The sequence below is a fragment of the Grus americana genome, chromosome 11 (assembly GCF_028858705.1).
Source record: "Grus americana isolate bGruAme1 chromosome 11, bGruAme1.mat, whole genome shotgun sequence".
In the NCBI taxonomy this organism is placed as follows: Eukaryota; Metazoa; Chordata; class Aves; order Gruiformes; family Gruidae; genus Grus; species Grus americana.
The window spans coordinates 12,748,994-12,768,756 of record NC_072862.1 but is presented as its reverse complement, the minus strand read 5'-3'; the positions used below and the strand labels follow the sequence as shown (position 1 = coordinate 12,768,756).

The following is a 19,763-nucleotide window of genomic DNA, read 5'->3' as shown; positions in this document are numbered from 1 at the left end:
TGTGGTGAGTCCAGCTGGGGCGGCACGGACTTACCCACCACCCTGGCTGGGCCGGCAGCAATAACTACAGAAAAACGAGGAGGTGGAGGTGTTGGAGAGCAAGTCGGGAGCTAATCCTCACCGAGTGTGTGCGTGCCCTGCGGGGAAGGCGTGTGCCACCCGCGGGGTCCCCCCGCAATGCGGAGAGGGATCAAGCAGGCGGGAACTACTCCCTCCATCAGCACTTCTGAGCCGGGAGCCGGTGGGGAGCAACCGCTTTGCAGCGGCGGGGACCGCTCATTATAAATGGCAGCGGGCATGCGGGGTCTCCCCGCTGTGAGCCTCGAGCTGATTCTGAAAGGAGGGGCAACTGAAGCCCCCCTTTGTAGAGGGGGGCCGTGATATGGATCAAGGAGGTGGCAGAGCAGTGCCAAGGGTCCCCAGACTGTCTCAGTCTGTCACCATCTCCAGTTGGGGCTGGCACCGCTCTTCCTCTCTGCTTTCATTTTGTTTAGCATGTTATGCGGATAAATAATTTCTTCCCTTAAAAATTGCACTTTTGGGGCATACAGGCTTGTGACAAACATGAAACTTAAAAATTAAAACGAGGGTTTTTTTTTCTGTCAATATTTGCTAAATGAAACAATTTCTTTTTCATTTCTCCGCACTGTTTGAAAGTTAGATTCATCCTGCCAGCTGAGGTAAAGCCCAGTGCTGCGCAGGGTCTGTCCCGCCTCGCTGCAGGAGGCAGCTGGGCAGCGTTGGCCACGCGCGGCCCCGGTGGCCTTGGGGCGAGAGCTGTCCCCGCAGCCGCGTCGTGGCCGTCGGCAGCCTTGCAAGAGCAGCAGGGCGGCTGCATCCACCCCTGGGCGCTGCTGCTGCCGTTTCTGTTTTCGGAGCAGCTCGTTTCAGCACACGTTATTCCCCCTTGACGTTATTTCAAGCTGACACTTCCAGGAGTCGCTGCCATAGGTGCGAGACCTCCACCCTGCTCAGCAAAGCCAGCGTGGGATTGCATCAGGCTGTTGTTGCCAAAGTGGCACCCGCCGGGGCTGCGGAGCTGTTTTGCTGCCTGAGCTCATTTATTTTTGCTCCCTCCTGCTCCCCTGTGCTTTTCACACAAGGCTCATCGGCTCCCCTGGAGCAGCTGGGAGCCTGTGGCTGTTGAGTGCTTTGCCTTCCCGACGGCTCCTTCCTTGGGGAGCACGGGGGGCTGGCAGGGTGGTGCCGAGCCCCTGGCCTTCCTCCCCAGCTTACTCACCAGCATCGCCTGGCCGAGGCAGTGTCTTCTGCGCAGGCTGCAGCCGGGCTGGTTGGGCTGATGCTGCTTCGAGCTGGCCATGGCTAGAAGCAGCAGCAGCAAAATTTGCTGCAGAGCAGGTTCTCTGCAACGCTGCAGAAGCACGTTGCAGTGTCAAAGGGGGAAAAGGCTTTTCTGTCCACTTGTGAAGGAAGGGGGATGGAGGCTGTAAGGGAAACAGGAAGGCTGAGAGGGTAGCCTGACAATGCACAGCCCAGTGGGCGTTAACTCTGAAACCTACTGACTGCAATGATGGCACTAAAGCCCATCTCGTTTCCAGTCATTTCATCCAAATGTGTACTGCTGTCGCAGTGCCGGGTTGCAGGTCCTAGAGCTAAATCCTCTCCCCACCTCCCACCTGGACCAGCCCGAGCTGTGGGAAGCACCCCGCTGCCCTGCTGCCAGATTCCTCTGTGCTCTCCTTTTCTGTCTTCAGGGCTTTGGTCAGAGCAGCCATGAGATGCTGTTTAGGGTTACCTGTGCGTAAAGATTTGCTCAGGGTGGTATTTCTCAGCGTGTTGCCCAGCCTGCCAGCCAAGGATGGGGGGCATCACAGGGGTGCGTGGTGTTCCTCTCTGACCCGCTGCCCCTTGTTCCCCTTGCAGGACTGCCCCCAGATCCTGCCCTCCACCCAGATCTACATCCCCGTGGGCGTGGTGAAACCCATCACCCTGACGGCCAAGAACCTGCCCCAGCCGCAGTCCGGCCAGCGCAACTACGAGTGCATCTTCCACATCCCCGGCAGCACCACCCGCGTCACCGCCCTGCGCTTCAACAGCACCAGCATCCAGTGCCAGAACACCTCGGTGAGTGCGCGGCCCGCCTCGGCGCGGGCTTCGTTTGTGGGCTACTCATTCCTGCCCCGCCCCGGGACTTTCCCGGCCCGTTGCGTGGCCACGTTTGCTCTCCCGTGGGCAGGTAACGGGGTTTCTGGTGCTCATGGCGGGCTCCCCCCTGCTCCCCCCAGGTGCATGGGGAGGCTGCTGCTCAGGGTTGTTCCGGATAGGATCAACGCCAGAGCCGCCCGGGGGAGCTGCCAGGCTTTAGGAACACTTCCAAGGAAATTGGCTTTGGAAAGATGAAGAAAGTTGCCTGGGCCAGAGCCAGCTGGCCCGGACGTGCCGGAGCCTTTCCTCCCTCTCCCCCCTGCCTGGCCTTGCTTCCCCCTACACCAAACCATCCCACTTTACAAACGGGATCGAGCTAACACCTTCTCCCACTGCATGCGTGCTCCCCAGTGTGCAGCCGTGCCTGCCAGCCCCACGAGCGCTTCCCCTCCTCCCGTGCAGCTCCTGTCCGTCCCTGGCTCCGACCAGCAGCAATCTCATCCCCTGCCTGCCCTCCATCGCTCCCTGCCTCTCTGTCCTTGCTCTCTGCAGCTCTGTTACTTAAGCTCTCTCCTGCAGGCAGCTCTGCCTGCTCTGCCCTCTCCAGTTGCCTTGTCCCTAAGCAAGAGGGTGTTTTGCAGCCCCTCGGTGAGCTCTGTGTGTGCCTCTTGCTGTGTGGCAATCCCATGCAGCAAGCACCAAGCCCATGAGCAAACCCACTCGGGGTGTTAATAGCCCCCCCCCCCGGAAGCCGGCGTTGCTCAGCATTGCTCAGCTCCCCTGCTGGGCTCTGCACCGACCTGCCCTCATCCGCATGGAGCCAGCCCCTCCCTCCTCCCTCCCATTTAATCCTTTTAAAATTTGTTTTCCATCACTCACACTGTGAAAGCTCATTTGCAGCCTAACACCAGCGCCGATCCGCGCTCCCTTGTCCTTTGGTGGCACAAGTGACATTTAGAGGCCATTGAAGATGAGCCCTGGCTCCCTCCCTCCTCCTGCGCTCCCGGGGCTGCGGAGCCTTTGGGCGGGAGGAGCACCCCAAGTTGCTGCCTCCTGCCCTGTACATCAGTGCCGGGGGGATGCCATGTGCCGGGGCTCATTCTCGGCAATACTTAGTTTGTGAGGAGCAGAAACGGTCCCTGTCCTGAGCTGCCGGCTGGAGATGTTGTCTGTGGAGGCGAATGCAGGCAGCGGCACAAAGTGCAGGCTCCAGGGAGCAGCGTGACCAGGGCGATGTCTGCAGGGCTCTGCTGCAAGAAGCCATTAGCGAGGCAGCTTAAGCAAAGGTTTGTCGTCTTGCTGCTGCGTTCAGGGAAGGAAAGAAGCCAGGTGGAGCGCTGCCCAGCGGAGCTGGCTCAGCTGCTGGTCCCTGGTGTTGATCATGACCCTCACCAGAGCTTCGTCATGCGGATCTGCTCCTGGACCCAGCCTTGCCTGTCGCCTGCACGGCTCGGTGTTCGTGCTTCGGGGGGAACGCAGTGGATGTGTGTGCAACGAGGCAACACGGTGGTGGTGGTCCCTTTGCTGGGGTCTTGCTGCTGCTGGTAGCCAAGCTTGGCTACTCTGTCGCTATTCCAGCCACGTGGAAGGTTTCTTGGGGGTCAGCTCTTGTCCTGGCAGAAGGCCAGTAACATCAGGTACCTGCCTGGTCATCTGAGGGCTGTTCTGCAATGTGTCTGTGCCTGGCCCCAAAGCTAGAGCGCCTGTGGCCAGAAACGAGCTGGAGGAACCATTGCCTTGTGCAGGCTGTGGAAGAAACGTGGCCCTTTGTCCAAAATAGAGAGCCCAGCCGGCAGGCACCCTGGCTGGGCGCAGAGCTGCATCAGCGCCCAGGACCCGAAACCGCGTCTGCCCAGGGCACGGGAAGTCCATGGGAGAAGGCGGGTGTTGGGTCGCAGACCTTCGTCCCTTGCGGTGATTTGCTAGTCCCCAGCGTTGCTGGCACACCTTGTGAGCCCCTGCCTGGCCAGAGCCCCTCGGCCAGCCCAGCCTCCTGCCAGGTCTCCTCTGCCTACAGCTGGCAGAGCTGGCAGCTCCCTCTTGCCCAATTCTTGAGTGTGTGGTTTGGCTTAGCTGATTCAAAAGCAGTTTGGGACAGTGTGAGCTGCAAGATGCTCCCTATAGAGAAGCGCCGCGGCTGCATGGTGCCGGCGGCAGCAGCCTGATGGCTCCTGCAGGGTGTGGGGGGAGAGGTGCCTGCGCCAGAGCGGAGCCTTTACCTAACGGAGGTGGGGCTCAGAGAGGGGGTCTGAATCATTTGGACTCATTTCTCCCCTGTAAGTTTCAATTTGCAAGGCAGGAGGGAGAGGCAGAAGCAAAAACCACCGCCTGTGTTTCCCAAGGAGCGCCGTGGCTGTCAGCACTGGTGTCATGAGCTGCACAGTCTCTGCAGCCATTCTCCAAAGGGATAGGACAGCTTGAGGCATGCCTGTCTGCCCTATGGTCCCCACGCAGAGCCGAGGTGACCAACACCACCTCCTGGGCTGACAGTGGTGGATGTTTGACATGAAAATTGCCAGAGATGTCCTGAAAAAGCAAATTGGCCAGAGAGCATGTGGGAAGTGTTGCGGGCTGTGTGGGAGCAGGCGGCAGCAGCTCCGTGGGGCCGTGGTCTCAGGCAGGAGACTTTCAGGCACAGGGTGGCTTCACAGATGGGAGAAGAGCGTTTTGGCTTGAAAGAAGCTGTCTTGCTTTCAGGGTCTGCTCGCCTGCTTTAACGTTTGAGGGCATTTAGCCAGGCTGCTTTATGGTGTGGGGGATTCAGATTCACACTTCTGTGATGCTTGTCTTCTCCCTGTCTTTTTTTGCAGTCCATCTGGCTGGTTGATAGCACTTCAGGCTACCGTGCAGTCACCCACCCATGACCCTCCAGGTTCTTCCATTGCAATTCATCCTTTGGGTTAGGATTTTGGGTCTTGCCTGGTGTGGAGGACACCAGTGAGTGGAGAAATAGGGAAAGGATGACATCCTCCCAGCCAGCCAGTGAGGAATGGATGTCCTCTCCTCGGGAAGGCATGTAAGCTCACTTTGTTTCCAGGAGTTCAATGGGATCTAAACAAGAGGTTAATTACTCTGTGGAATTAGGGATGCTTTCCTGAATCTTGGGTGAATGGAAGGGATAATAAGTCAAGCCCCCTTAAAACTCTTTGTCTTTTGTTTAGTTTTAGTGCTTGTCAAACTCCAATGACTTGTTAGCACTTTGAAGAAAGGACATCTTGGTTAAATATTCAGCAGTCCATTCATTAAGGTTCGAATGTCGACTATGAACATCATTTGAGACACCCAATAGATCTTCAGCAAACTCAAGGGAGACCAGGCCTGGTGTTCCCCACGCATCCCAGGGCAAAAAAGGATCAGGAAAAACCCTTTTCTGCCTCCTCACTTCAGTCTCTTTCTGCTGTTTAAAAGGAAAGCAACCCTAAAGGTTTTCTGAATGCTTTGTAAAGAAACAAAAAGAAAAGAAAAGCCTAATTAAGAAAATAAATTCTTTGCCAGTAAACTATTTTTTTGTTAATTGGTTACTTTAAATTTTCTGGAGGCAGACATCTCTAGGCTTGCTTCTTGCAGCAGAAGATGGAGAAGTGGTCACCTGTCTTAATGTGTGCAGGTAACGCCTGAATTTCATTGCCCGAGCATCCTGCCTTTGCCCATTCTTTCCCGTCTGCCATCCCTCAACAGGGCTTATCCTTCTGATTGCTGCAAAAAATGAACAGTTTTGCTGTTGGAAAGTACTACAGTCCCAAATCCGCACTACTGCTTGTAACATTGGACATCATCTGATTTAGTCCTGGCCTTGGCAAAAAGGCTACAGATGTTTCTCACTGCCAAGGGTTTGGCTTTTTCTCTCCAGAACATTCCTCTTAAGGCTGAAATAGCCCCAGATCTGCTCTTTCCCTTTAAATGTAAAAATAGGAAGAACCCCTGATCTCCTTTCCACGAGCATTCGAGTTTGTCATCTCAGCACTTTAAATTAAGCCTCACACATCAATTATTTCCCTTTCCTTTTAACCAAAGCCCCGCGTGGCAAGGAGCAGCTGTGTCACCTCCCTGGCTCCCTTTGGCTCCTTCCTCACCCATCCCCCTGGCACGGCCAGCCCACCCTGCCCACCCGTTTCGGCTGTGGCTCCGGAGGTCTCTCCCCTCCGGCCAGGCTTGGGTCGGGATGTTCACCCAGGAGCGGCTTATTCCTGTGACAAAATGATGTGGGTGCAGAGCAAGCGGGGCTGGCAGGGTGGGCATGCGAGTGGTACCCGGCGCGGATGCTGAGGCCAGGTAGCCCAGCCCCAGGTGTGGATGCTGGGAAGGCAGGCAAGACCTGCTAGATTTACGTTTTCTGGGTATTTTTCTTATTGCGGTGGAGCCTGGGTGTTGCTCTGACATATTCCCAGGATCTCGGGTTCTCACTTACACCCTGCCGAATTTCGGGCAGGAGGAATCCAGGCGAAAAAGCTTGTGTGTGATGGGGGAGGAAAGGAGGAGATTTATGTGAAAAGAGCAAAAGGAAATCCAGAATCAGAGGCCAAGCGTTACCGTCAAGTTGTGCTGTTGTGTGGATGATGGTATTTTACTAGGCCTAGGGTGTATTTATAGAGGAACATAAATCATACGCACATGCCCTGTTCTGAGCGCCGCACACCTCCAGTATATGTATCTCTAATTAACCAGCCATGGAGAGGGAAACAGGATTGGAGCCCACAACCCCAGCACCGTTCGCCAACAAAGCCGTGCTCTCTGTCCTAACGGTGCCTACATTTATCTTTCCTGCAGCAGTGTTTAAAGTGAAAAGGGAGTATCAGGAGAGTTTGATAGGATCCAATTAAATTCCAGCAGATAAAATAATGATGAATTGCAGTTGAGCCCTGGCGAGACGCGATGTACATTACTGCCGTCCCCGTAGTGCAGGGAAGGAGTTGAGGTCATCAACTACAGAAAAATAGGACACAGCTGCAGCCCAAGCGCTCCTCCAGAAACGCAGCCCAGGGGGATGGTGCATGTGAGAGGGAGGGGGCTTGCAAGGGAAATTTGGATGTGTGGGTTTGCTCGCAGAGGAGCAGCCCCTCCACTGCCTTCCTCAGGGAGCGGGGTCCCTCCCTTCCTTTGCGTGCTGGGTTGTGCCGGTTGTGGCTGGAACGGGATGGGTGCCCCGTGGCAAGGGGTGTGATGGCCATGGGCTGCCCTGCCTCATCTGGGCTGGGAAGGGCTGATGCCTTGGCCAGTTGGCATGGTGCTTGCAGGAGCATCCCAAAGTGCATCGCAGTGTGGTCCGCCTCCAGATCTGGGGTGCCCCCTTGCTGGGGCAGCTCTGTTCCCTGGGAGTGTGGCTCTCTGGAGGCACCTTCTCGGAGTGCTGAATCCTTCAGCCCAAGGGGAACTGGGTGGCTCTCGGTGCCCATCGCTGCCAGCGGCTTGCCAGGATCAAATGCAAAACCTTCAGGGGAGGTGGCACCCGCAGCCCTTGCAGCATGCAGGGCTGGTGGGCATCCCCAGCGTGGGGATGGGGCGGTGTGAGAATCGGAGCCATGAGAAGCACACGAGGTTGTTGGCTGTTACTTGGGAAGATGCCTGAGATAAGTTTTGGGTGAAGAGCCTTGAGAAAGTCTTGGCGAGCAGTCCTCTTGTCTGAACCGCGTCTCTGCGGAAGGAGACCTTGCTGGGAAGAGCTGGATCCAGGTCGGTGGGGCTGGCCCTTCCATGCTCACCCCGTAGGCTCTTCCAGAGAGGGACGGAAAGGCTGGCTGGGTTAGGTAAGAAGCCAAGAAGCTCACGTCTGTTGCTGACTCACTCTGTGACATCTTCTCGTATCCCCTGCCGTGGGTCGTGTTGTGTGAGCACGCTTCTCTCCTCTGGGTGCCGTTGGTTTGCTCTCGGGGCTGTGCCTGTCATTTTTTGCTCCTGGAGCAAATGTCCCTTTCCCATAACTTGTCCTCGGGGCAGCCGCTGTGCCACATCACCCACCAGCACAGCCAGGGGGTCCCGGGCACCTTTGTAGAGCGAAAGATGGTCTCCTAGTGAGGCTGCCTGGGTGGGTGCATCCCCCCACTCTCACCCACCCTGGCCTCCTCTCCCCTCCCGCGGCTCATCCCAGATCGCTGCCAGCCACGGCAATTGATTAACTGGGAAGTTAATAACAGTTAAGTGTTTAATGGATGTTTAGCACCGTGTTAGCTGGAAGCAGGGAGGAGCCAGCGTGATGGGACCTGCTGGCTGCCTGTGGGCTCTTGTCTGGATCCCATGGGATGGAGAGACTTGTAAGCGTGTGCGCACCCCCCCCCCCCCACGCCCCCAAACCCCCCCCCCCCCCCCCGGCTTTTCTGCGCTGGCTGTGGGGCCTGCGGGGCTGGAAGGTGGCTGCTGCTTTGCTCAGCTGCTGCGCCCAGGCTGCTGCCGCCTGCCCGGCTCTGGCTGTGCCCACGGGTGCAGCGGGCACCTTCCTGCCTGTGCTATGGCAAGCGGAGCTGCGGGGAGGCCTTTTGAAAATGTCCTTCAAAATAAGAGGTGCACTGGAAATTAGAGAGGGATCTGGTGGACTTCAGCATGCCAGGGGCTGAGCCCTGAGCCCCTGCGGCCACAGCTCCTGCCCACACGCAGCCGAGCCACCACTCCACCTCTGGCATCCTACAGGGACCAGGGCCCATCCAAGCCGCAGGCCCGCTGCCCGGCTCTGCGGGGCCGGTGAGACGCTGCTGATGGAAACGCAGACGCCAAGGACAGGTTTTCATTGACATCCGCGTTCCCTCGGTGGTCCCACGCTGCGAATGCCAGCCGGGGCCACGACTCGTGCTCCTGCCTGCCGCTTCCCTCCACGCAGCCCTGTGCTCCTGGCTGCTCCCGCCATGTGCTCCAGCTCCACACCGCGACAAATTCAGCATCCTCAGCACGGTTGTTTGGAGGGGGAGCCCTGTGCTTTCCCAGAGGGACACAGTCTCTTGTGCATGTGTTATCTCAGGGCTGGTGCATGAAGAGTTAATGCTCTCCCTCCCTCTCCCCCTATTCTTCTTCTTCCAACCCACCTCCCAGAAGAACTAATTTCCAAAAGCAGCCGGGGCAGAGAGATGCAAATAAGTGTTTTGGACAGCTGCAGGCTGGATGCCTTCCCGAGATGCCAGGGCCCCAAATGAGACATGTCAGAGTACAAATTGAAAATGCCAATTTCACTTACGCTGCCACGTGGCTCGTCACAGCTAAATTCTGCTCCAGCGCCACAACCACCCTCCCCAGCACGTGCTCCCTCCTGCTGCCAGGGGATGGTCTCTGCTCGCTGCTCTGGGTCTGGCCAACTCCTCATTGTGGTCCTGTTGGATAGGGGAAGGTGAACAGATCTGGACTCCCAGACTGGTTCTGGATCCATCTTCCCAGGCCTGGTGACGGGGATGATGCTGAGAGGCCCTGGTTGTAGATGGTGCACGGTGGAGATGTGGCTGAAGGTCCTCTGAGCAAACACCACGAGAGGTGCCGTGTCTGAGAGGCTGCATGGGAGGTGGCGATGCTCTTCCAGGAGAGGGAGAGATGGTGGTAGAGCTGTTGGGTGCTCAAGAAAGGGTTGAGTTTGCAGTTGGATGTCTCATGCTTTACAACCGCTGCGTACAGTTGATCAGTGGCAGCCTTTCTCCCCTGTGTTTTGGTGGGGTGGCCCCTGGGTGTGGGACCGCTAGCCAAAAGCTGTGGAGGTGCAAGCCAAGACCATGCTTAGCCTCTCATTTGCACCTTGTGGGGTTGAGGGAGAGGTGTGTTGCCATAGCCATGGCTCACACCAGGCATGTGCCCCATTTTGGTGCCACGTCCGATGCTGGACTGTGGCTGGTGATGCTGCCTGGTTAGGAGAGACTCAGCACGGGAGGCACCAGTGATGGTGAGACAAGAAGGACCCAAGTATCTCTTGCTTTCTGCAGCCACCTGGGCATGCTGACTTCTCTCATGGGCCGCCTCCCTGCCTCCTGTGGAGTGGGTTGAGCAGAGCAGACCCACCGGAGTGGTCCCCGGCACTGACAGGGGTGAATGTGCTTTGTGGGGCAACAGCTGGGGCAGTGCTGGAGGAGGTGGTGAGGCCAGCTCCTCCAGCTGTGGCACCAGGGCTGCGAGAGGTGATGCTCGGGCTGGCTGGAGGTGGTGGCCAGGCTGTGGCCAGCCCGTGGCCCGGTGAGCCACTGCTGGCGTGTCCGCCACTCCCTAACAAACTCCAGAAACCATGAATCATTCATTTAATCTTTCCTGACACGCCTGTCATCTTCTCAGGCGAGGAGCGGGGAATCTCTTGCCGAAGGAGGTCATTAGCTGTCAGGGACTGTTCTGACTGCCTTCCTGCCTCTGTATCGATTAAACCTCTCCGCCTGCGTGCAGGGGCTGCGTGGGGAATATTGATGGGGCTGCCGGGGCTGGGGCTTGGGTTTCAAGGCAGGAGAGAGGGGTTTGGGTCTGGAGGAGGTTCTGGCTGGGCTGGAAGGATCAACGGATGTGGGTACGTCCGGACAGCAGCGGGTGCTGCAGCCTGAGTTTGGACATGCAGCATGTCCCCTGGAGCTGGGGGCAGGATCCCCTGGTGTCACATCCCTGCATGGGAGCTCAGAGAAGCGGGGTGGTGATGCTGGTCCTGGAATGGGGTGCAGCTGATGGCCAAACACAGTGTGGGGCTGGGAGCGGGGGGGCTGGGGGTGCGGTGCAGAGGCAGCGTGGGGAGGGATGCTCTCCCAAGACCTGTCTGAGGACTGGTGTGGCAGCAGGCTGGTGCCTCGCTCTGTCCCGCCCAGGGCTGCATGGCCGCAGCTTCATGTCATTGTGTTATGGGTGATGGGGCTGGAGGGAACTGCAGGTACGTCCTCCTGCCGGGTGTTGGGGGGTGCTCTACCGAGTCCACTCCTGCCGTGTGCTCAGCCTGTCCTCCCCGAGCTTCACTAGTGACGAGTGTGATCCCAAACGTGATCCCAAACATCTGACTGAGTGTCCCTGGAGTGGGGAGGACATGGGGAAGCGCTCGGGTGCCTGGCGGGGAGCAGTACGTGTGTGCCGCAGAGACACCATCTGTTTCCTCCTCTCCCAGCTGCTTCAGACCTTTGGATTAATGGGGTTTGGGTCTGTTTAGAAACCCTCTTTTTTGCTTATTTATCTTTTTTGCTAGTCCAGCCTACTGGCTTGCATGTGCCGTGTCTGATGGTTTAACCAGTGGCTGTTAGACCTGTCTGTTCCCGGCCAGTGAGTCTGAAGCAGGCCCCTACCCCTGTCCTCTGGGTTGATGGGAGACTTCCACATAACGAGGTTGTATGCGCCTCTGTGCCCCTCACAGGGGTGTTTCACCTCACCGATTAACAGGCTCTGCCTTCTTCTGTCCCCTCTTGCAGTATTTCTATGAAGGGAATGACATCAGCGACCTGCCGGTCAACTTGTCCGTGGTCTGGAATGGGAACTTCGTCATTGACAATCCCCAGAACATCCAGGGTGAGTAAGGGAAGGGATGGGGGTGGGAAAGCAGCCTGTGAGCCCCCCAGCCTCCAGCCCACCCCTCTCCACTGTCCTGACTGCAGTTTGCACCAGTGCCTTGGGGGAGGGAGTGATGCTCCGGCTGCATCCATCAGCTGGGTTTCTAAAGAAGCTTTTCTCCTAGAAGCCTTGGGAGAGAGCCCAAACCTCGGCGTTGAGTCCAGGGTGCTGGTGCCTCCTGCCCGTGGGGGTTTGTCCCCCCGGGAGCTGACAGCATGCATGCAGTGGGGGGGGCGGAGAGCGGGTGCCCTTCTCCCCAAAGCCCCATACCCGTGGGCTCTGGGGGGCCACGCTGACCCCCGTGTTTCTCCTGCCATTGCAGCCCACCTGTACAAGTGCTCGGCTCTGCGGGAGAGCTGCGGTCTGTGCCTCAAGGCCGACCCGCGCTTCGAGTGCGGCTGGTGCGTGTTGGAGAAGCGCTGCTCGCTGCGGCAGCACTGCCTGGCCTACGAGAGCAGCTGGATGCATGCCAGCAGTGGCAACAGCCGCTGCACCGACCCCAAGATCACCAAGGTACGCGGGGACAGATGGGTGGTGGTGCCCCATGCCGGGGGACTGGGGTGGGAGATGGAAGATGGGGCCGGGGCTCTCTGGTGGCACCTCACAGCAGCCACATCGACTCGCTATTTAGGACTGAGCATCTCTTGTCACCACTTCCATTTCCAAGACTAAAATCCTCTCTCCACCACCCCTGTGCACTGGGCTTTCTGGCCCGACTCCGAGACTCCCACCGCTCCTCCTGCACACAGCCGGATGATCCCGGGAAAGCTGCGGCTCTGGGTTGCTCCTCCTCTTGCCGCCATGCACGCTGGTAGTTCATCATCCCCCTTCCCTGGCAGCTTTTATGACCTTCATTTAATAAGATTGTTTATATTAATGTTCACATGCCTGTCGGGCCAGGCTCCAAGTGCGCGAGGAGGGACCGGTGGGTATTTCTGCTGGATACCTTCTGTTTACCCGCGGCTGGCTGAGCCTCGACGGTGTTAATTACTGGAGTCTTAGCGCAGGATCTGATCTGTTTGGGTTTCAGTGTCTTATCTGATGGAAGCTGGAAATGAGAGTCGTGCCTTCCCCGGCGCTGCCTGTCTCTCACAGGGTACCGGCGCGACGGTGTGCAGGGTGGCAGCTGCGCGGGGAGAGGGGGGTGCCCCCTCCCTGGGCACGTCCCTGCCTGCAGAGTTGCCTGCTGACGTGCTCTCAGGAGAAGGGATCCATTCCCTGGGGGAGCGGGGTCGAGCCCCAGAGCCTGCATCCCTATGAGGATGTACGCTGCTGTGCGCAGGGCTGCGGGGCCCCCCATCTTCTATGGCTTCCCACGATGTTTGGACTCAACTTCCCAAAGCCGAACTTGTGGGGATGGTGGGAGCAGAGGTCATGGTGGCTGGGTCATGCCAGGGGTGACCCAGGGTGGCCCTGCTGTAAGCTGTGCCCTGTCCTCTTGTGCTCCTGTGGCCAGGGCTGCAGGCATCCACACACACACCCCACTCACAGCAGCTTCCCCATGGCTGTCGGTGTCCAGGTAGCAGCTCTCCCTCCCTGAGTCATTGTAAAATTTTGCAGTAATTGCAGGTGCAGCAAAAATGGATCTGTTAGCAGGTGGGCTTGACCTCGGTGCTGCTCTGTGTTTGCATTCTGGGAGCTGGCGGTCGGTGTGGATGTGTGTAGCTGTAGGTGTGATGCTCCTCCGGCAGCCTGCCTGTTGCCTGCTGCTTCCTGCAAACCCTGTCCAGCACCGTGGGCTGTGGGCAGGCTTGGAAACGGTCCAGAGAGCAGAGAGCAGCCTGGTGCGGAGAGGGCAGTGTGGGGTGGTGAGGGAAAAGAGGAGTCTCCTACAGTGATTTTGGGAGGACCTGGAGCCTCCTTCCAACCTAGCCAGCCAGGTGCAGATGTCTTCATGGGTGGTGGGGATGGGCTGCGAGATGACTGTGGGTGAAGAATCACTCACCCACTGCTCAGTGGTAGGGACAAGCCCCCTCCAAACCTCTGCGGGATCCTGCCCAGTGCTGGCTGTGACCCGCAGGGCGATCTTCCTTCCCCTGGGAAGGAGGAACCCCTCGGCCTCGGCACCTCCTGGCCTGGCTGCCGGAGCCGGGAGCGAGCCCTCTGCTTGTGCCCACTGGAGCTGTGTGCTTGTTGATGTAAAAGGACCCTGTGAAACCAATTAGCAGAAGAGCAGCGGTGTTTGTTGGGGCTGGGGGTTTGTAGGTGGAGGGGGGAAAGGGGAGGCTCGGGCAGCCCGCAGTCTCCCCGCCAGCTCCCTCCTCCCGTGTGCCTTGTTTAGCCGTGACCTCCCTGCGCTGGGCCACCAACGATGGCATTTCATTCCCGGGCTCGTTTCTCCCCGAATGCGTGGCCCTTGTCAACTTTGCTGCTGCTGCGGAGGAATCTAACGCACCGGAGCAGCTTTTAATGCTCGTTTAGAAACACCAAACAAACGGCTGCTTCTTGCCAGCCGCCTCGGCAGAGCTTGATTTAGGGGGAAGACCCAACCTGATGCTGGCTGCAGCTGCCATAATGAGCTCTGGGCAGGGGCTGAGCTGGGTTTAGGTAAACAGCGGTTCCCCACAGCCCTAGAGGGGTTTGTTGCTGTGTAAATTGTGAGTTGTGGCTGTCTCAGCAGGAGCTGGGGCCCCGGGTGCTGGTCCCAGTTCTGCTGCTGCCCAGAGACTCGTCCCGCAGGCTGCCCAATGCTGCTCAGTGTGCGAGCACGCTGAGGGTGATCAGCCCGGTGCGAATCCGGAGGGTGGTGGTTGACCCCAGAGGGGCGATGGCTGCAGTGGGGTCCTGCAGAAACGGTCCCCAGCTCAGCCCCGTCAGGGCTGGGGATGTGGACACCTTTTCCCATCTTCTGCTTGTCCGCCTTTTCTCGCTGCAGGGGTGACATCCAGGACTAGCCCTGTGTGAGGAAAAGGGGGAGGAGGCTCCAGCTGGCTCAGGCCCCAGGGTTGCAGCCTCCCAGATTTGCCAGGAATGCAAAGAGCTCTCATGTGCTCGGTTGCGGCGGGAGCATGGCTGTAGCGTGAGCCTGTCCAGGCACGGGGCTTAGCACCGGTAGAGATGCCTCCCAGTGCTGGAGGGGATCTCTGCCAGCGCCACAGGAGCACGAGCGGAGGAGGGCATCACCTGCAACACAATGGTCCCTTTTCCTGGGTCAGGACACACCTTCCATCTGGACTGACCCAGCCTGCGTGACTGTCTCCCACACCTGCTGCCTGCAGCTGCCTTTTCCCCTGCTCCGTTGCAGCGTCACCAGTGACCCAGCCCTGTCCCTGGTCCCAGCCGGGGCGCACAGCCCTGCCATTCATCCCAGTTAGTGCTGCAGGTGGGCGCTGGGGCCAGCGAGCGCTGGTGTAAAACTGCCTGTAATTGCCTGTCTGGAGGCAGCGGTGGACCCGCGCCTCTCTGTCCCTCATCCTGCCGCCGTCTGTCTGGCCGTACCTGCCTGCTTTATTTGGCATCATCCTGGTAGATGATGCACGGTGCCGGGGTGAGGTCCCCTCCCTTCCCAGCTGGCCTCAGCACAGGATTGCTGGTGGAGAGAAACCCTTCTCCCCCCTGCCTGCCGTGTGCGGGGACCTGGTGGAGATATTCTCCTTTGAGGACATCTTAGACATGGGAACCTCATCCCTGGGTATGTGGGACCTGGCCAAAAGCCAGGCGGATCCATGTGCTTCCTCACTGGCTCACCTGGAGCCGTGGCTGACAGTGCTCTGTCTCTTTCCCATCTGTGTCCTTGTCACCTGTGAGGACACTCTGTCTGCAGCGGGGTATCCAAATCCCAGCCCTCTGCTTGGACACATCTGGCATCTCCTGGCTTGTTCCTGGGGGGATTTGTGGATGCGGCTGTCATTCAGGAGGTCTTTCCCACTCTGTGGGCTGTTTACAGACATGCTGGCATTTATCATCACCTATCTGCTCCTTGCTGCTCATGGGGGAGCAACACACATCTCACGGCTGCCTGGGCTGCAGCCTGCCCGAGCGAGGTGTCCCCGTGGCTCTGGGCCCATGGCTGATGGGCTATGCTCTCTCCCAGCTGTTCCCTGAGACTGGCCCCAGGCAAGGAGGGACCCGTCTGACCATCACCGGCGAGAACCTGGGTCTGAAGTTTGAAGATGTTCGCTTGGGCGTTCGAGTCGGCAAAGTGATGTGCATCCCCATCGAGAGCGAATACATCAGCGCTGAGCAGTAAGTGCCTGGCAAGGGGCAGGCGTGCTCCACATCACCTCAGCAGGTCAGGGACAGGGGTGTTGGTGTTCAAATGCTGCCTGTGACTCCAGAAGACATGGAGCTGACTGGGCTGATGTGGGAGAGAACTACCTGCTGGTTGTGGCTGCTCTGGGAAGAGCCCAAAGGCTTTGGGGAAGCTCCCCCCAGGGCTGGCAGTGCCAACAGCTACTGCCACGGTTTCTCGTGAACCTGCTGGCACCTGGGACCTTTGCTTGGTGTCAGATCTGTCCCTTCCTGAAGCCTGTCTGTCTCCACCACGGCACAGGGAGCGTCTCGGTGCCGGGACACTGAGGGCTCCTTCCCCGTATCCCTTAGGATCGTGTGTGAAATCGGAGATGCCAGCCCAAGCAAGGTCCATGAGGCGCGGGTAGAAGTCTGCATCCGTGACTGCTCGCCCAGCTACCGGGCCACATCCCCCAAGAGCTTCACCTTCGTGGTAAGCCCCGTGCTGGGGGACAGGACTGGCACTGTGGGAGGGAGGTGATGCTGGGCAGTTTTGGGTCGTTTTCTGGGCAAGTTGGAAAACCAGCTGTCATTTCCCCCGAGAGGCAGGCGGGGATGCTCTGGGCAGGTGTTGGGTTGTGCTGGCTGAATTTCTCCAAGGCTGTCACTGCCCTGCCTCCCCACTGTCCTGCTGGCACTGCCAGCCCTTAGCACCGTGCCCTGCCACTGTACCACAGGTCTCTCTCCTCTGCGGCCCCGTCACCTGCTCGGGGCTGCTTGGGGACGTGGGTTTCAGTCCTCAGCCCGTCTGACACCAGGGATGCTCTTCTCCTTTGACAGACACCCACTTTCTCCCGTGTGGTCCCTGCCCGGGGTCCTCTCTCTGGCGGCACCTGGATCGCCATTGAAGGCAGCCACCTCAATGCTGGCAGCAACGTCTCCGTGACCATCGGGGGACGACCCTGTGCTTTTTCATGGTAAGGGGCACAGAGGGTGATGGAGGATGGGCGATGGGCACCTCCAGAGGCAGCTGGACCCCCAGATAGAGCGGTGGCCAGGAGTCCGTGCTGGGGAGCCAGGAGGGGCCCCAGGAGCCAAAACCTGTGGGTGGCCAGAGGCATCTCCCCCCGAAACCTCTGTGTGTCAGAGGCTGCAGGAAGAGCCCAAAGAACAGGGATTTCTCTCTAAAAGCACAAAGCCCTGAGGCATGAAGTGGATAATTTTTAGATTAGGGATGATAATGGAGCGGCTCTTTAAATATTTTCCTGCGGTAATTACTGGTTATCAGCCCTAATCGCTGCTGTTTGCAGCAGCCGCGCGATGGGAACGCTCAGGAGCTGCTCAGCCTTTCCCGGCTGCCTTTTGTTTCATTTCTTGGGTTTCTTTTTCTTTTTTTCCTCCTTTCTCTCTTCAACCCCCCCTCCCCGGCAGTTTCAAAAGGGGAGAGGGGCTGGGGCGGGGGCTCACGGGCAGCACCGGCCGCCCCTGCCTCCCTCCTGCCTGGGCACTGACGGGTTGTGCATTTCTGCCTCAGGAGAAGCGCCCGCGAGATCCGGTGCAGGACCCCCCCCGGGCACACCCCCGGCGGCTCTCCCATCCTCATCAACATCAACCGGGCAGAGCTGAGCAACCCGGAGGTGAAGTACAACTACACGGAAGACCCCACCATCCAGAAGATCGATCCCGAGTGGAGCATCAACAGGTGAATCGTGGTGTTGCCCGCAGGGAGCTTGTGGGATGCATGGGGGGCTGTTTTCCACATGGATCCCCCTTTCATGATGAGTACATCTCAGTGCTGCTGCGATAGTCCCCGGGCCGTGCTCCAGAGATGTGGCAAGAGGCGTGTGAGCAATGGCTTGGCACCAGGGCCCTGCTAACGCCTGGCCTGCAGTGCTCAGCCTGGCAGGGGGCAAGAGCAGAGAGCGCTTTGGATCTGCTTAATTTCAGCTTGACATTTGGCGGCGGCAAATAAAATTAAAATATTTCCCATCGGGGGATTTTTTGAAATGTTTACATATTTTTCTAAAAGGTTCGAATTGGCTGGAGAGGAGGCGAAGGAATCCATTAAGAGCTAGCGCCAAGAGAAACCTTCCCCAGGGTGTTGATGAGGAACGAGCTCCCCAGGGGCATGGCCGAGCTCTCCGGGACTGCAGGGCTTTTGACACCAAGCCGTGGAGAAAACCCGGCAGGGCTCAGCCCGCCCTGCCATGCCACCTGCTGCCTGCATGGTGGAGAAGGCGGTGGCAGAGATTACCTCCTCCTCCTCGGGATGCTTTCCCATTGTGGATGCCTGGTCTCCTTTAGCTTGGGAGCTGCCTTCAGACCCCAAATCCGGACACAGGGTGGGATGTTAGTGTTAATTAACAGGTTTTATATCTCTAGTTGGCCCCTGGGTAAGCTGAGATGATTTGGCAGTGGTGCATGCCAGATCCTGCCAGATGTGGTGACATCTGGGTGGGATAAGAGGTCCCTGGGGCATTGTGGTTCACCCAGGCTAGGGCAGATGGGTGTCTGGCTGGTGAGGATGAGTGCTTCCCTCCCAGAAGTGGGGACCCAGCGCCAAGCTGTCTTTCCTAACCCATTATCTCCCTGTCTCTAGTGGTGGGACGCTGCTAACGGTGACTGGCACCAACCTGGCCACCATCAAAGAGCCCAGGATCCGGGCCAAGTACTGCAGCTCTGAAAGGGAGAACGTAAGTGGCGCTGGCTGGGGCTGGGGGCAGAGCATAAAGGGCAGAGTAGAAAGCACGTCCCTTGCTCATCAGGTGTGGTGGTGTGGAAGGGCTGAGGTCCAGGGTCTGCCACCCAAAGAGAGGCGCTGATCTCCCTGCAGAGCCTCCGGCCAGGTGCTGCCAGGAGAGGGTTGAGATCTGAGTGTGCAAAACTGATGGGAAGTTTGTGGGATGTCTGCAGGATAGTGACAGAAAGAGCCCGACCCTAGCGGGCTCCCACCTGCCACCAGTCGCACATCTATTGCAGACAGGAATCTCTCTCCGCCCTGGGGCAGGATGTGGTGTCTGTTGATGTAACAGCACAGGACAGGAGATCCCAAGTCTAAACTCTGTGTCCAGAGCTGCTGCTTGCAGGAGTTCCTTGTGGGGACCAATCTTGACCTCCCTCTTGGGAGCTGGGTCTGACCTTGGTCTGTGCCTCCTGCAGAACTGCACTGTCTACAACGACACCACCATGGTGTGCTACGCACCCTCCATCGACAACCCTGTGCGGAGTCCTCCAGAGGTCGGTGACCGCCCAGATGAGATCGGCTTTGTCATGGATAATGTTCAGGCCCTGCTGATCATCAACACCACCAACTTTGTCTACTACCCAGACCCCGTCTTCGAGCCGCTCAGCCCCACGGGGATGCTGGAGCTGAAGCCCAGCTCTCCCCTCATCCTCAAGGTATGGCAGTGTGCACCCGGGGGCAGAGGGGTAGGGACATGCCCCTCTGCGGAGGTGACTTTTCGCATCTCCTGGGGCAAAGTCCTGCACTGCGAGAACATGAATCTGCTTTATGTTGGTTTTTTTTTAAGTGTTCCCCATTGCACGAGAACTGACAATCTCGTTTGTTGTTCCCTCAAAGGGCAGGAACCTGCTCCCGCCAGCTGGGGGTAACTCCCGCCTGAACTACACGGTGCTGATCGGAGACACTCCCTGCACCCTGACCATCTCCGAGACCCAGCTCCTCTGCGAGTCCCCCAACCTCACTGGCCAGCACAAAGTTACGGTAAATGCTGACACCGGTGCCTTTGCTTCTCATGTCCCATGTGTCACAGAGGTTCAGTCTTTATCCCGGCACCGGCCCTGCTTACGTGCTTGTCCTTGGATGAGGACTGGATAGTCGGTGCACATGCAGGAGCATCCTCAGGAGCCATCTTCCTGCTCCCTGGGCATTGCTCTCCCTAATTGCGTGTTTGGTAGGACCAAATACTTTGTCCCCTCCGCAGCACGCTCAGCCAGGCATTGCTGTGCCCTGGCTGGCCCTGCCGACAACCTCCCTTCCCCGCTGGGTGCCAAGG

General features: G+C 58.4%; 1 protein-coding gene across 2 annotated transcripts in view; it reads left to right on the top strand.

The window, feature by feature from the left end:
• The window catches only part of PLXNA1 (plexin A1), a 123,602-nt gene that overhangs the window by 71,264 nt on the left and 32,575 nt on the right, over window positions 1-19,763 (top strand). For both annotated transcript variants that reach the window (XM_054838175.1, XM_054838176.1), the window contains exons 10-19: window positions 1,885-2,085; window positions 11,439-11,535; window positions 11,900-12,090; window positions 15,611-15,762; window positions 16,120-16,240; window positions 16,588-16,724; window positions 17,282-17,449; window positions 18,347-18,440; window positions 18,907-19,146; window positions 19,328-19,471. In XM_054838175.1, the coding sequence (XP_054694150.1) occupies window positions 1,885-2,085; window positions 11,439-11,535; window positions 11,900-12,090; window positions 15,611-15,762; window positions 16,120-16,240; window positions 16,588-16,724; window positions 17,282-17,449; window positions 18,347-18,440; window positions 18,907-19,146; window positions 19,328-19,471 (1,545 nt within the window). The remainder of the gene's footprint in view (window positions 1-1,884; window positions 2,086-11,438; window positions 11,536-11,899; window positions 12,091-15,610; window positions 15,763-16,119; window positions 16,241-16,587; window positions 16,725-17,281; window positions 17,450-18,346; window positions 18,441-18,906; window positions 19,147-19,327; window positions 19,472-19,763) is intronic.